A 15,946-nucleotide genomic window follows, 5' to 3' on the forward strand; every position below is an offset into this window, starting at 1 on the left:
TCTCAAAGACTGTTGGATGAGATAACTTCTCAGAGATGGAAAAATGAGATCACTTTGTCTGGGCACGTCGCTGGCAGTACTGTCTACGGCATTACAAATAGCAAATGTTGATCATTATTATGATGATAACAAATGGCCAGACTCCAAAGTGGAGCTAAACAAATGATGTCAAGCAGCAGTCTTTATGCTGACGAGAACAACAGGGACTCGACTGACATCAATTAAAAACGGTACATAGACTCTTAACTGTTTACTTAAGGCTTGAAAGTGAGCCGAGGATTGATGAGTGAAGCATTTACACAAAAGCATAATCTAGTTTATACAGGTCGAGCTCTCCTTCATTGGTTAGGCTGGGAAAATATCTTTAAGCCTGATTTCGTTTCGTTCCTCATATTTATTGAAACTTTAGCTCTTTAAATTTATTCAATTTGCTAATCAATTTGATTGATAGAGCTGTTTCGGATTTCAATTCATTATTTATCGTTTTTGGTGATTTCTGGTAATGTTATGAGTATGCTCAACAATCACAAACAATCTCCGAGCTATTCCGGCCATTTCCTACATTTCCCGACTTTACAAATGTAGATCCATGAACTTTTGGTAGCTTTTGTCAACTTTTGACGTCAGAGAACATCAATAAGTAGAAATTTTATTTGGCAACACTGATAGTTAATACAACGTTCGAAATCTAAGTGAAAAAACTGCATTTCGAAGCGTGTTTTTCGAAAATATGAATGGAAATGATATAATGGAGAGGAAAGGTTGATATTCATAAATATTTTTAAGTCATGTCTTCCGAAGTGTTGAATTTAATCTATTCGATGTTATGAATCATACAATATGTGGCTGGCTATATAAAGTTCTAGTATCTTATGACAAATTTATTTATGATTTTGATATGCTTATACTTTTAGTACGATAAATATTGGTAAAAGAAGAGCTACGAAATAAGTAAGAAGAAGAAAATGATTGGCTTGATAACATACTAACATGATAAATATTTGTATTATTGTTTGTCCTTTCAATGTCAAGCTTTTGGCTTCACAGTTTTTTGATTTTTTTGTAATTACTGAAGTCAATTTGTGTACATGCTTTTTGTTTCAGTGGAACATTTAAATGGGAAAAGAAAACAGATGTGCTTTTTCTCAGAGAGGTATTGTTTACTCATCCATTTGCTTATAAACCTAGGACTAAAGAGGCTGGTGTGACGTGGACTGAGGTGTCCAATAAGATAAATGGCTATCCACTTTTCTCCAGTGTACCTAGGGATCAAAGAACTGTAAGAGAACAGTTTCTCAGTTATTGACAAAGCACAAAAAAAGTGTAGAGAGGAGGAATCTAGTAGTGGTATTGCCCCTGACCCTCCAACAGAAAAGAAGAAAATACTGGAAGAAATAGTGGAGATTATGAAATCACCTTCAATACTTGTGACAAAGAATGAAAAGAAAGAAGAGCAAAAGAGAAATATGGCTTTGGATTGCAGAGATAAAGCTATAACAACATTGGACAAAGCAAAGAAGAATGAAGACCGTGATAATGACTCAGATGAGGTAAGTGAGAAGAAAGTCCGAGTAAAAAGGCGCGAGTAAAAAGGCGCAAGAGGTAGTTCTAATGCCCTTACATTTTTGGCAGAAAAAGCAGAGTTTCGAAAACAAGAACTTGCTCTAAGAATTACATCTTCAAGCTGAACTTGTAGAGCAATTAAACATCAAACAGACTTTTTATCCTTTTCTTTTTTTAAAGAATATCAAATCGATGTTGGAGGAGTCCGAAGTTGATGTTCAAGTCATTTGCGAACTGGATACGGATAAATTAAGAAGAAAAAGCAGAATCAAGATGGTTCAGATACTAGTAGCTTACATAATTAATCATTTTTGAGAAACGATTGTGAAAATGTGAAAGACTAAATTCACCACTTTTACTGCAACATGCAAGTCTGCCTATGATGTCATCATAACAGTAAATAATCGTGAAAATCGAAAATCAAAAAGTTGTGCAAATTAACACAATAGTAAAATGAGATTTAGCAATGAAGTATTGTGTTCGAGAAAGATGTAAATGTTTATACTTTTTAGAAAAAGATAAAGTTTTTAGAGGAAATAAGCAAAATGTTTCTATGAAATTATTATAATGTCAGATTGAAAATCCAAAATTTGACATTGCTTACATATTTAATGACATCATAGGTACACATGCACGCTACCGTCTTAAATCGATCAGAATGGATTAGAAAAACGCCGCAACTTACAATACGAGAGGTTATGAAAGAATACCCACGTCTTTCTAATGTTCATGGCATGATAAAGAAAAACTCTTAAACGTTCTTTACTTATACATCATCTAGTACGGCTAACCAAATGTTTTTCGAAAATTTTATCAGGTTGAAATAGACTTTACAACATTGTATCCAGATGTCGCAAATAATCTTCTTCTGCGATGTACACCAGAAACAGTGGACAAAATTTGTTACGCAGATACACAAACAGAAAAATGGACAAAATACTTGAATATTTCAACAAGAAACCTGAATTCCGGTGAAAAATTGCGAAAACGATTACATGATGCATGAAACATATGTAGGCCGTATTCTATGGTGGATTATTGTTCAGGTTGAGATGAAGAAATTCATGACTAAGTAAAAACAACATAGATGTACTGATATGTACTCACTTAACATAAATCTGCCTGTTTACATCCCGAAAACTTGCAATCAAGAGAGCTAGAGCCATCAAAAATTCGACATTTATTTACTATATCCGCCATATTGTTTTTGTGTGAAATTCACTAAATTTGCTGGCTCATATTCAAAAAACGGTGCTAAATAATGATTAGGGATCAATCCTTCTAAGTTAATTTGAAATGATATGTTTAGCTATTAATCTTCCATAGCTGCTTGATGGACAAAAAGACTAAAAAATGAAAAAAAAATTCTTGAAATTGAATTGTGAAGGAGTCCTTCATCTTATTGTGTAAATAATATAACGATAATAAATTGGCAAATGAGATTGCGTACTCAGAATCCTTTGGTCGCCATCTAGTTCCTGATGTACACACTGCTGAGCAGTGCATTCTTAATAGAACATTTCATTGAAATCGTTTATGAAGTTTTCATGTGTATCGTCGGCATCATCGTAATCGCTATCATCGCACTCATCCGGCTCTTTTATTGGGCCGTCATCTTCAGAGGCGTAGTTACTGCAGTCAGAACAACCGCAAATGTCAGTACATTGCAAACCAGACCTCAAGCACGAGCATCGACGATTCTTGCAACCAGCTTTACACTTACATGTCACGCACTCAATAAGTGTATCTGGAGCAGAAGATCCAGTCATCCAAAGAATCTCTAACTGACCATTTTTCATGTGCTATCCATGGCTCACAGGAGGTTGAACATTAATGTGCGATTGCAAACTATTCTTCCAGATGGCTGCTTGGTAGTTGGCTCTCTTAATGTGCAAAAGCAGGCTATCTGCATTCGGGGGAAGGCATTCGTCCGAACACTTGCCAGATACAAAGAGAGTGTACCTAGGACCGAAAGAAATACAAAGCAAATGCAAAAAAGACAATAGTAGCAAAAATATATTTTATATTTACCTTGAAGCATTAACACGCGCTGAACTCTTATCGCCATAACGAAGACATACAAATTTATTTAAAGAAAGCACTACTTCCTCAGGAAGATCAGATGTCGAACCAAGTAATTTAAATGTTTCGATAAACTCAGGGTTATCATGAAGTACCTTCCAAGGTTTCCCTTTCCCTTTTCCCGTAAAGGCACTGGTAGAATCGCAGCCTATGCCGAAAAAAGAAATTATACCAATTGTAGATTATTTGTAGCGCATGAGGCTTTTTACTTCTCATTTTATGGTGATGAAGCCTTGTTTTTTTCAATTATGCAAAGAATAAATTACAAGGCTTTATGGATGTTTGCTGGACATATAAATTGTACTCACCTGTGAATGCATGAAATGACGGTAAGCATTGGCACAAATCCTCTCCGAGTGCATCTGATATTGACGTGATATTTATGGCTCGAAATTTTTTACCAGTTCCGGTCAATAAATAAAGATCTTTACCAATTTTCTTCTGCATGGCAGTACAAATTACAAAAACATCAGTATCGGGGATTTTGACGATAAGATGATCATAAGTTTGCGCTGCATGCTTTACATGAAGTAGCAAGCGAGTATCTGCTTCTTCATGGTTACTCTCGAGCTCAGGAATATTTTCTGGAATAACTGGATCACTTGCTGATTTTCCTGGAGTCAGCCGAATGCACTTAGTATTGCTGGTTACATACAAGCAGGACAGACCAGAGAGCTGTGGTGATAAATAGGTACTCCAATAATCAGACACAAATGCCTTAAGAGACTCTTTGTTCTTACCAGAGCTCATGAACTTTTTCCACTGCTTTGGTAATTTTTGGTCTTTGCTAAAGATATGGACAGTCTGTGAACCTTTAGAGAAAAATAGTGAAACTATTTAAGGACTAAGATTGAAAGATTGTTCTTATTTAAATCAATTATACCTTGGACGCTGGCTCGACGTGATCTCTCCGTATTTTTAATGCTTATCTCAGGATACGTATCACCCACAAAATCCAATCTTGAAACTTTCCACTGCTTTGTAAGCTGGACCAAGAAACTAAAAGTGGAATCAGCAAACTCACCAAATGTCTTCCACTTGCCCTTTAGAACATGAAAAACTGCCATTGCATCTACAAGTAACGCACTTCCATCTAGGTTTTCGACATTTGCAAGCATTGGTTGTTTTGCAAAAGGCTTCAATATTTCAAACATCTTAGACTTTGCAGTCTTCACCATACCTCCTGAGACAGTAGCAAGTGATAGCGGATAATCACTAAGGCTGTAAGACAGCAATTCTTTCAGGTTTATTTCACGGGTTTTCGACAAAACAAGCAGTTTCGCAAATAGGTTCCTGCTTGACTTCACAACTTTACTGTCTTTCAATGTTACCCTTGTTGAGGAAAATGATCTGAGCTTGTTCTGCTTAATCTTTGAGAAAATATCCCTGTCGCTTCCAAGAATGTTGTTCTTGCAGAATTCGGTAAATTGACCTTCTCCTAGTAGTTCTGCTCCAATAAGACTATCTGCAATATCATCATCAAGCTGAACACCACTGCTTATGCACACGAGACTTGCTCTGTCTGCATCAAATGGATTTGCCATAGTGGATATCGTGTTAATCACGTCACGCACACACTTCTCATGCTTCAAACACTTGGATACATCAAGATCCTTTTTTTTCTCTGAAGTTAAATGTCTCATTATTAAATTTATATTCCTCAGTTCAAACTCTGTTCACTTCATGTATCAAAAGAAGACATAAAGAATTGACTAACCTCGATTTACTGTTTATGCCAGCCATATCTTTGCAGTAGCGAGTTATTGCAGCTCTTTCAGATTGGGAAAGTAGCCATCTGTGAACAGATGCGCGATTAATTGAAAAACCAATCAAGCCACCTTTGGTCTTGGCATCACGATTAGCTGTTTGTTCGATAGTTTGATCGCAAGATACAGCAGAAAACGCATGGTTAGCTTGCCGCTGGACTGCAAAATTGGATGACAAGTTTGGGAGGATTCCTTTAAATAAAAAATGACAAAAGACGTTCACAACAAATATGATTAGAAGATATGTAATATAATTTCGAAATCAATGGTTAAATGGAAACTGTCAATGGATCACATGCTGAGCATCAAACCTGGATGGGTCTCCTCAACAGATATCATTTCCAGCCAATAAGCAGTTCCATATCTGGCGTAATTAAACCGATCACAGGAAAAATACCAAGGAAGCATTGCTCTAAATGCTGATAAGTGGAGATGCCAATCAATTATTCTGGTTGCACGCACAAACATGAGGAGTATTTCTGCAAGCAACAAAGTGTATTGTAAACGCGATTTAAACATACCAATTATTTTAAACTGTGTGATAGCATTTGTGATTTAATTATGCAAAGCTCTAACCTATCATCTTAATGTACATGCTCCAATATGCAAAAGTTTTGGATTTTGCAGAAGATTCTTGAACATACTCCTCGTAGCTAGTTACTAGCTGCATGAACTCTTTAGTTTCAACAAAATCTTGTAAACAACCATCTAGATAAGCTTGTCTAGCATATCCTTTTAGTGAGTTGACTTTTTCCTCTGACTCTTCATCCAAACTATCCAAGAATTCATCTAAACGTATTTGCTGCAGGGCCTCGTACAAAGTTTTGTGACAGGACATTGATCTGTTGTAGTGCTTGCCATTAAGCACGCCTTTTATGGAGCCCTCGCTCATAAGACCAGACTCAATTAAAACATCCTAAGAACGTAAAGCGCAAAATCTATGTACTTTTTAAATTTAAATATCCACTAGTGTAAATTCTTATTAATTAATCGCACCTCAGTCCTCTGAAATGACATACCTTCAATCCTCCGTCTTCAAAAATCTTCGAGATGGCACTTAAATACGACATAACCGCATGGAACTCTCCAAGGCGCACGACGAAACGTTTATAATAGTCATCGTTTTTCCACCTAACTTGCTGAACTTTGGCATAGACAGCCTCATCAAAAACCAAGGTCGCATACCTTAAAAATATCAACAAAAGTATGAACTAACTGACTAAAATTGAACTGAATTGCAAACGTGCAATACTTTAAACCCAGTTCGTCTGCAATTTTGGTACTGTTTTGTAGAATTGCGTTGATGGTAGAATACTCTGTTGGAGGACCATCAATGATTGGGAGGTAGCCAATTCTAGAAACATCTGGAATATGGTTATGATACAGAACAGTGTTGAATCTTGTCCATGGTGGAAGAGGTGGTTCATCCTGATTGGGTTGAACTGACCGCACTATAACATATGCTAGGTCAAGCCTTTTTGCTGTTTCGCCAGTCGAGGTGAAAGTTGTCATAAAGTCACCTGCCTTGTTGAACGTAGGAGTTTTCTTTGCACCAAGCGAAAATGGGGTGATATTGGCGTCCGGGGTTTCAAGTGTCCTCTGGGACTTCTTGATTTCCAGTTTTTTCTGTACTTCCCTTAGTACATCTGTGCAAGTGTGCATTTTTTGAGTAATTATTCCGTTTGTTACATGTGTCTGCTTTATTGTTTCCTCCCCAAAATCAATGTTGTCAAAGACTAAGTTAACAGCTTCATTCTTTACAAACTCCTTTGGTATCACTGTAGATGTTTCTTGGTTGTATTTAGCAATAGCTGTGTCATAGCTCATTGTGGATGACAACGATACACAATGTCCCAGACCACTTAAAACCCTTACCAAGTTGGAACATCCAGACATCTGTCTAACTGTCATTGCCAGAGCTAAGGATTTTGGCGTCTGTGTTTTCCCCTTAGATCAATTGTAGACCATATCTTGGCATAGAGAAAGTAACTTCGTTTTGGAGCTTTCTTCAATATTTATGTAGTTTGTGCTTTCTTCTGGCTCTTCTGAAAAGCCAAGCACCCATGCCATGAAATTGTACAGCAACGGAGAACCAACTTTTTTAACATTGTCCTCGGATAGATCGGAAGACAATGGTGGCCAATGCTCATACCATAAAGAAGGGTAGTCCCGGATGTTACGTCTTAGCTCTAAGGCAACCATGTAGAGATTTTGCAGTGACACTGATTTGGAATGAACTGGCTTCGATGTGACATCTTCGTCACTTATCTCTAATCCATCTTCGGTAGCGTCAGTCTCGTCGTCATTGCTAAGAAACCTTCCTGCCATATCACCTTTACACAGGTCTTCAGCATACACTATTTCCTTCTCATTGCGGACTTTCGGAGTAAAGAATACAAGCTGGGGAAACCTGTCTAGCACACGTTCCTTCAATTGTGAAGTCTTATAGCTTGAAGCATCGACATTCTCGAAGCATCTAACTGTTTTGACAAACTTATCTTTAAGAATATTCATGTAATAGATTTCATGATTTTCTATGATTGCTTTCTTGATAAATTTGCAAAAATCTGCGAATGACTCTTCATATAAGCATTTGCGACCAGAACTACTTTCATTTGACTTTTTTGCACAAGTAGTATTATAAAGAAATGACGTGTAGCTTTTGTAGCATTTACTATGATACTTTACTTCCAGAGCATTACATTCCTTGTCTAATATGTGGACCAGAATTCTTCGGTCCTCTTTCCTGGTTGCAGCTTCACGTAGTTTTCCGCCATCTTTCGTTTCTGCGGTAATTAGTTTGTCTAGAACTCGTTTTCTAGTTCCCTGAAAGAAAAATTGTAATTGCACATTCCTCACCATCAGTAAGACAACAAAAGTAAAATCATATTGTAGGTAGATTAAGTACAGAACATTACGCTGTTACAAAACAGGTATTGCAATACCTGTAACATATTGGTTTATTTGTTACATTATTTACCGATTGAGTGACGAAGGACTTTTCTTGCTTGCATATTATGCATATTGATGGCAAAACTGCTTTAGTTCTTATCGGAGGTTTAGGACTGTTATGACAAAACGAGGATGATCGTAGCAGTTTCGTGTGAGGCTCATTTACATCTGTCGACTTATTTTCTTGTACATAGTTTTCATTGACAGTGGCTGTTGAAGCTTCAAACTTTTTGCTCATTCTTTTTTCAGCCCGTCTAATCAGGCCGACATTGGTGAACTTTGCATAGCAATTTCTATGGTACTTTAACTCTCCAAGGTACTCAGCCAAAGGACTTTTCATGGACTGAATTTTTTTCATCAAATTTTTGTTCTTTTCAGCGATGTCTTTCTGCTCACCATTGTATAGTAACCAAAGGTCGTGACAATGTAAAACTTTTTTCAAAGATGTCTCGGTAAAATCAGTCAATGGACCATTTTCACCTTTAAAATGGATTACACATCCCCGCAAGCTCGCCATTTTGTTGTTTTGATCAAACAATTTATTAACCAACGCGTAAATATCAAAGTAGATAAGTGTCTTAATAATAATGTCAATAAGTATGAATAAAACTTATCTCCTTTGTCTGAGTACAACCGTGAGTCTTTATTCTTCAGCGTTCGTGAGTCCAGCAATGACTCACAATAGTTTTCCAAATAGACTAAAGGCACAGAAGCCAAAAGATAGCTATGGCACAAAAGCCAAGATAGTTGTCTGGTAGATTGTAACTTGTCAAACTACGTTTATCTCCTCGTAGGTTGTTCTCGTAAGTTGTACTCAGTGGTGTAAACTACTCATATATATATAATATCTAATGGGAAGTATTGTGGTTTTGTGACCTACATCCCATACGCAATACAGTAGGTTACAGCAAGATATAGTTAACCACAATAACAACAAATGCGGTTGCGGTTTCAAAATATGTTTACGCATGTAAGCAAGCTTCTAGCGCATGCAAGCAAGCTTCTAGATTATGTCCTAATTAGTAATGACATTGCAAAATGGATTTTCAATTTAAAATATAAAAATATGGAATGCTTCGTAATATAATATAATATAATACTAGTTTATAAATGATATTACATGATAATAGTTGCTATCATGTAACAGTGCACCCGCAATTTTTGCTATATTGTCAGCAGTTTCACAAATAAAACAAGATGGCGACAGGTAAAACTTTAAACGAATATTATGAAACTTTGGAGTACTGAAACACCAAAGATTGCAATTTCAAGAGATGTAAACAACTTGAATCATATTCAGTCAGTAAAAATAAGTAGTTTTCTGTGATTTTTATGTAGTCATGAATTTTGGCATTTAGAAATCATTTTTAAGCACATTTTCGTGATACAGAATACGGCCTAATGTGATACATGAAATAATTTCTTCATCTAAACTCCAAAAATACTGACTTTTATTTATAAAATGTTTTATAGATGAAGAGAAAAGAAATGCTGCGATTGGTCTCCTTCCAAGCGTTTTTCCTACTAGAAGAAAGAATAAAAAGAGGTGTACAACTGATGTAATTAAAATGAAATGCTAGGAATGCTCGGACATTAACGTCATGTGAACAGCCTTGCTTTTTAGATGTGTTGAAAATATACTTCCACTCACATTCTTTATTAAAGTAAATGGTTTGAACCCGGGAGTATCGTTATATGTTTGTAAATGAACATTCTTTATTCTTACATTGAAGAACAATATAATGTGCATAGTCTTTCCTTTTCCTCAAGTCAACATGGGATTCCACACTGCTTTCGTATTTTAAAATTTCAGGCCATCAGGGCGTTTTAAAACTTCATCAAAAACACCAAACGGAAAGACAAGTCCTTAGAGATACAAGCTTAGAGATACAAAATTATGTTTTTTTGAAGAGTAATTTTCGAGCAATGCGAGCACGCGATCAGCTTTGATATGAAATTCTAAGAGTACCATGGTCCAAAATGCAACCATTTACGATGTAACTTAACAAGAAGGCTTTGAATAACATTCACCAAAAGTAGAAACAAAAAATTCGCTTTAGAAAGGGAGTTTGTACGGTGAAATTTGGGTAAAAATCCATTGCTAAGGCGTTGCTAAGAACCAAAAACTATAATAAAACAACTTTGAATGCATTTTTCGTTGGTAAATGATAGTTTTAACGAAAAACGATTAGAACATTCATAAAAACCACACATAAAATACCGATAATGATCAAAAAAAATTTTGAGTTTTCAGAAAAATAGTGCCTTCAATTTGTATATGACTACCTGAGTTTAAGAAACCCACCTTAAAATTCATATCTGTCATTTAAGAAAGTTTCAATAACATAGTCTATTCGTTATTTTCTGATAAAGTCTATAAAATGCTGCCGCCATATATTTAATTTGCTATTAGTTGATGAACTGGGCAAGTACTCAAGTTAGCTTATTGTTCACTGGAAGGTTTTGCGAAATTAAAAGCTTTTTTCTTCATAAACCTTATTAATGGGTAGATAATTTCAACTTCTTATGTGCATGCAATTGTTGAAACTAATTCTCTAAGTAATGTTAATTACCTTTTGATATTTAGGATGCGATAATACTTCACCACAAGCCTTTGGTGTTGGAAAGAAAATACAAAGAAAAAATTCTGTCAGCATAAATGGTGTTGTCAGGGGCGGATCTAGAGTATGTCAAATCCGTCGCGCGACTGATGTTTGAAATTCAAAAATTACCTATTCATATTAATTAAAAATTCATTAATTATTCTTATTTTCTTATCGCATTTACTTCGTGATAAAAATCCCGCATTATTTATTATTGAAAACTAATGACTAATCTAATGAATATCTCCTTGGTAACCAGATCAGTTGAATTTTAATTGACCTGGAATAACCGACTGATAAGCGGGGTGGCTTGACTGGTTCGACGGATAAAGGAGTCTATGAAGGTCAAAAACGCTTATTTTATTGGTCAATAGCCAGATCAGTGGACACTCTGGAATGGTCTCGACTGATAATAAGGGTGGCCGGACGTATAAGGGAGTCCAATTGCTATCTTACAATTGGTTCATTTGAATTTTTGCTTTATTGTGATTGGTTTGACGGATTTCGACTGATAGCCAACTGAACTAACATAGTCAAGCTCACTGTCTGAATTGAATGTTTGATCGTTTTATAGTAATTTTTATAAGCATGATAGAAACTAAACTACAATCAGATGGAATTTATGGAAATCTTTTACAAATTCATATATTGACATGAATGCTGCTGTCCAAAATGTGAATTTTTTCAAGAGGGTGGAAATTTATGGATAAATTTTAAATGCTTGGCAAAGACGATCTCGCGAGCGACATTTCAGTCATTGATGTTCAAAAGAAAGCCAACATTGTTTTGAGTTTTATCAGCAGAAATTTACATCCAAAATCGTAAGTAAAGGAAAAGTGAAGTGTATGCATGAATGTAATATATCAAAGTCAATTATGCGAGTGTGTGATGCGATTTATGTCAATATGGCGTATGGTAAGCAGATTGATGCTTCTAAAATTGTTGTTGCCAAAGGACTTTTAGCTATGATTTCTTTAGTGCTTGGGAATCGTGGCCGTTATACGGCAGCGAAATCCTACATTCCTGCAAATATATTTCAATGGACAAAAAATCTGTAGCCATAAGGCGCCATACTATTATTTACTTTATCATAAACAAATGTTTGGGGTTTTTCAGTTTATGATCATTGATCATTCAATCATTGGACAGTTATACTACATATTGTTTAAGATTTGAGAAAACTAACATTGATTACATGAGAAGCTGTTTACTATAACCTGTGATTTTGAGTCTTCTGATCCATGAAGCTTTTTATTTTGACAATTTGACTGGAATGGTATTAAACCTGAGTATTTCACATACATGGAATGTTGTCCCATGTCACATATTGTCCCTTTTCTAACTGAACACCTCATGTAGAGATGTAAAGGTGTGTTAATCTACGGCTCATACCAGATTGTTTGCCATAAATTCCAAAGGGCTATTGATGTATGAAAAGCATTTTCTATAAAGTAAAAATGCCTTTCTATGTATGCAGATAAACCTTGAAATTTGGAAAAACAGCAAAGTATTTTTCATGATCACTAGGTAAATTTTCTGATGATCATTATAATTTCTAAGCTAAATTATTTCTGATTTACATTTAAACAAGCTTTGATCATATGAAAAGATATTTATCATAACCAGTAAGCATGACACATGAAACAATTTTAACATTCATGTAATTATATAATTAAAGACATGTTGGTTACATTCTGTTTGTATTTGCAAATACAATGCTACTAGTGATTGCTATATAGCACACCTTGCATATACTTACAGGAGATAATAGTCTAGTGAAATGCCTAATAAACATTTATGGCATTAAGCTGTCCTTAACTGCAAATTTTCACTCTGATAATTTTTGCTTAACCTTTGGCAGAAAAAAATTTTGAGTTTTTTCTCAAAAGGTGAATTTGCTGGCACTGATGTGGAGATGGGTAAAGGGTTACAATAAACTTGCATGGTTTGAAGTCTGAGCTTTTCTATATCTATGAACTGTCACTTGTAGTACCAAATTTCTAACTTAACTAAATTCATTACATAGAGGTTTGAATGGGGGTCTCTAGGGGGGTCTATGCCTGACAACTTGGTAGAAATTTTTAAAGACTATATCTGTTTTTAAATAGCATTATTGTAAAATAAATTTTACGTTCCTAGACATGCTAATGAGCCATATATTTGGCATGATAATGAGCCTAAATATTTGGCAAAACATTCAAGTATTGTTCACTTCATTTTTTTTTTTGAAAAAAACGTAAGCAAAATGTTTTGTTTTTACGCAAAAACGATGCCCATAAATACATTTTGTATTGCTCTAAAACGCTGAAAATGGCATTTTCAAGGCTCTGAAATTCAAAATTTCTCAGGGGAGAATGCCTCAGACCCCCCCCAGGTGCGTAGCGCCTTCGACGTTTTATGACTGATGTTTGAAAAATCCTAGATCCGCCCCTGGGTGTTGTTATCAATGGATCTATTGTGAATTTTGCTTCTTTCGTTCATTTTTCATGTTTATGTTCGCTCACGTCCTATTTTATGATCGTTCGAAATATACTCACAAATCTTTGGACGGAATAAACAAGATGTATTGGCTTTCTATTTGTATATTTCACTAACGTATGATTGACATGTTTTTCTTTCTATTTAGCATTTATAATTATCAGTCTAATCTCCTCATGCACTGAACTATCTTTTTCATCAATCTTTTTAACAATCTACAGGGTTGACACAACAAAATGTTGTCAACAAACAAAACAAAAAACAAAACTATTTTTTGCTAAGAATGTACAGTTGTTAAGAACTTATTTGTATTCTGCAATCTTGGCAATTGTCCTGTTATTCTTGCGCTGCGCTGCGGCCGCTCAGTTGGACGAAGCACTTGTTCTTCTTGACTGTTCTTATCGCATACTACACTTTCGTAAATTTCTTCTTTCTGATGAACCTCGATTGGAATAAGTTGCCTGAGAGAACGTCGCAACAAGTGTGAATGACCAGAGTCTCACGAAGGACACTGACTTGTGCAGCTCGTGTGAATCCATCGTCACCTTGTAACAATTGTTCAACTTCCGCCACCTTCCAAAAGATACGTTTTGTTTGATCGTTGCGAAAAGATCGTTGATGATATCAACAACTGCTAATTCGGAATTTTGATTACCTCTTCAATTTGAAGCGTATTGCTCTCGTAAGGCTAAAAGATACTCGTTTGTCCATTGAAGAGTAAAACGTTGCAGAAATTTTTTGTGATGTTTTGCCTTTCTCGTCAAAGATTGATAGATGCTCTGAATTTCAAAATGGTCGTTATTCGTCTTCCATACACCATGTGCTTAGCGGATGAGATACAGCTTCTTCATCGTCGTACACGTAGGTTGGGGGTGGGGCATTTCTTATGCCCTCAATTACAACCACAATAGTATGCAATTCGTCATAGGTTAGATTGGTTCTACCAATTACCTTTCGCAACGGACGTTTCACGCTTCGAATCAAACGTTCCCAGAAGCATCCCCACCAAGGGGCCTTTTCGACGATAAATTGCCATGTAATCTGATGGTTTGCAAGAGAGCATAACACTTCCTCAGAACGACATGACTTGCGACTTTATAAGCATGCAGCTCGAAAAGTCTAAGCATTATCAGATATAAGAAGAGCTGGCAGTGCTCGTCGACTAGCGTATCAGCGGAACGCGCGGAGAAAGACTAAAATGCTTAAGGAAAGAGTGAGCTCCAGATGAATGGCTCTAGTAGACGCACATGCAAACAATAGAATATACACATTTGTAAGATTATCCGATTATTCGTATGAACAACGGTCCGGCAAAGTCCCAACCTACGTTAGTGAAAGGGGGATCATACGACACTTTGCTAACAGGAAGAGCTGGAGGAGTTTTTCTGATGTTGTGAGTTTGTTTGTTGTTCGCTTGCACCGTGGCATCTTCTTTAACATGTTGATGAATCTCATTACATAAGCAGTTATTCGAAAAAGTTTCGTCATGAAGCTATAACGAGTAATGTCGACGATGGCTTTTTTAAGATCTGGCATGGCTCGTTGTTCGATTTCATTTGAGACAAGTGATCTCACGACATTCGGATGCTCTTTCACAATTTCCCTTAGAACTTTGGCACTTTGTGAGAGGTTGCCAAATGGACGTTTTGGCCACTCTTCTTAGCCCCTTGCCATGAAGTTGGGTCCATTGAAATGCCTCGTGAGGGCAAATCTGCAGGATTAAGTGATCCAGGACAAAGTTTCAAGATTCCGTCAACGAAATATTTCGAATCTTGCTCATTTGATGCTGCACGAATGGTTTCCATACTCAATCGTTTCGTATCCAGTGAAGTTCTGTCATCGAGTCAACCCAGTAGAAAACTTCCAGACTCCACTTGAGTGCCTTTAACAAAGACTCTACTAACTTCGCTAGTGCAGTCGTTGCCACCATTTCTAAACGGGGAATCGTTTGCTTTTTCACTGGTGCGACCTTTGTCTTTGAAGCCATTGGTACCATTCAATTGTACAGTTCTCATTGGCTTTTTCTTACATAGACAACAGCACCAATTGCACCTTCAGGTGCATCACTGAATCCATGAACTTGTGTAGTAACGTATTTCGGTTGGGGGTAGATAATAGCACCTCGGTACACGAACGCCACTTAGAAACCTTAACTCTGACAATAAAACGTTCCACTGTTCACGTAGAAGGCCATAATGTTCTTAGTCCCATCCCAGTCTATCCAAGCACATGATTTGAAACAGAATCCTCAGCCTTATCGTAAAAGGAGACAAGAATCCAAGGTGATCGAAGATTTTAGATGACCATTTTAACAACGATCGCTTTGTGACAGGTAATAAATTGGCGTACACTATTATTTCAGTCAAATTGAACAAAAATGTGTCCTCAGCCGTATCCCACACCATTCCTAGTACCTCGACCTGAGTGGGTTCCCTTGAGCAGTGACTCTTTTGCAACTGTTGACTTTGTAAAGGACTGATCATCTTGAGTAACACTTGATTT

General features: G+C 36.3%; 1 protein-coding gene and 1 long non-coding RNA gene across 2 annotated transcripts; both read right to left on the reverse strand.

Moving 5' to 3' along the window:
• Positions 1–2,647: 2,647 nt before the first annotated feature.
• On the reverse strand, positions 2,648–3,635 carry LOC124449522. Its single transcript, XR_006949429.1, has 3 exons — positions 3,595–3,635; positions 3,014–3,525; positions 2,648–2,909 (listed from the first exon to the last, which is right to left on the reverse strand). It is a non-coding gene; the product is annotated as an uncharacterized LOC124449522 (long non-coding RNA).
• Positions 3,636–7,364: 3,729 nt separating this feature from the next.
• LOC124455976 lies at positions 7,365–9,037 on the reverse strand. The gene is made up of 2 exons (XM_047006548.1): positions 8,392–9,037; positions 7,365–8,237 (listed from the first exon to the last, which is right to left on the reverse strand). Exons 1-2 carry the CDS (start codon positions 8,878–8,880, stop codon positions 7,365–7,367), a joined length of 1,362 nt encoding a protein of 453 aa, XP_046862504.1. The 5' UTR covers positions 8,881–9,037.
• Positions 9,038–15,946: the final 6,909 nt, after the last annotated feature.

This window comes from Xenia sp. Carnegie-2017, unplaced genomic scaffold, assembly GCF_021976095.1.
Source record: "Xenia sp. Carnegie-2017 unplaced genomic scaffold, XeniaSp_v1 HiC_scaffold_13, whole genome shotgun sequence".
Taxonomy (NCBI): domain Eukaryota; kingdom Metazoa; phylum Cnidaria; class Anthozoa; order Malacalcyonacea; family Xeniidae; genus Xenia; species Xenia sp. Carnegie-2017.

What these genes read in the sequence shown, in the direction of transcription:
- LOC124455976 (XM_047006548.1), bottom strand. Translation starts at nt 8,880, where the DNA reads ATGGCGAGCTTGCGGGGATGTGTAATCCATTTTAAAGGTGAAAATGGT. An exon ending in AGTCCTTCGTCACTCAATCG is followed by an intron (nt 8,238 to 8,391) that starts GTAAATAATGTA and finishes TTTTTCTTTCAG; the next exon opens with GGAACTAGAAAACGAGTTCT.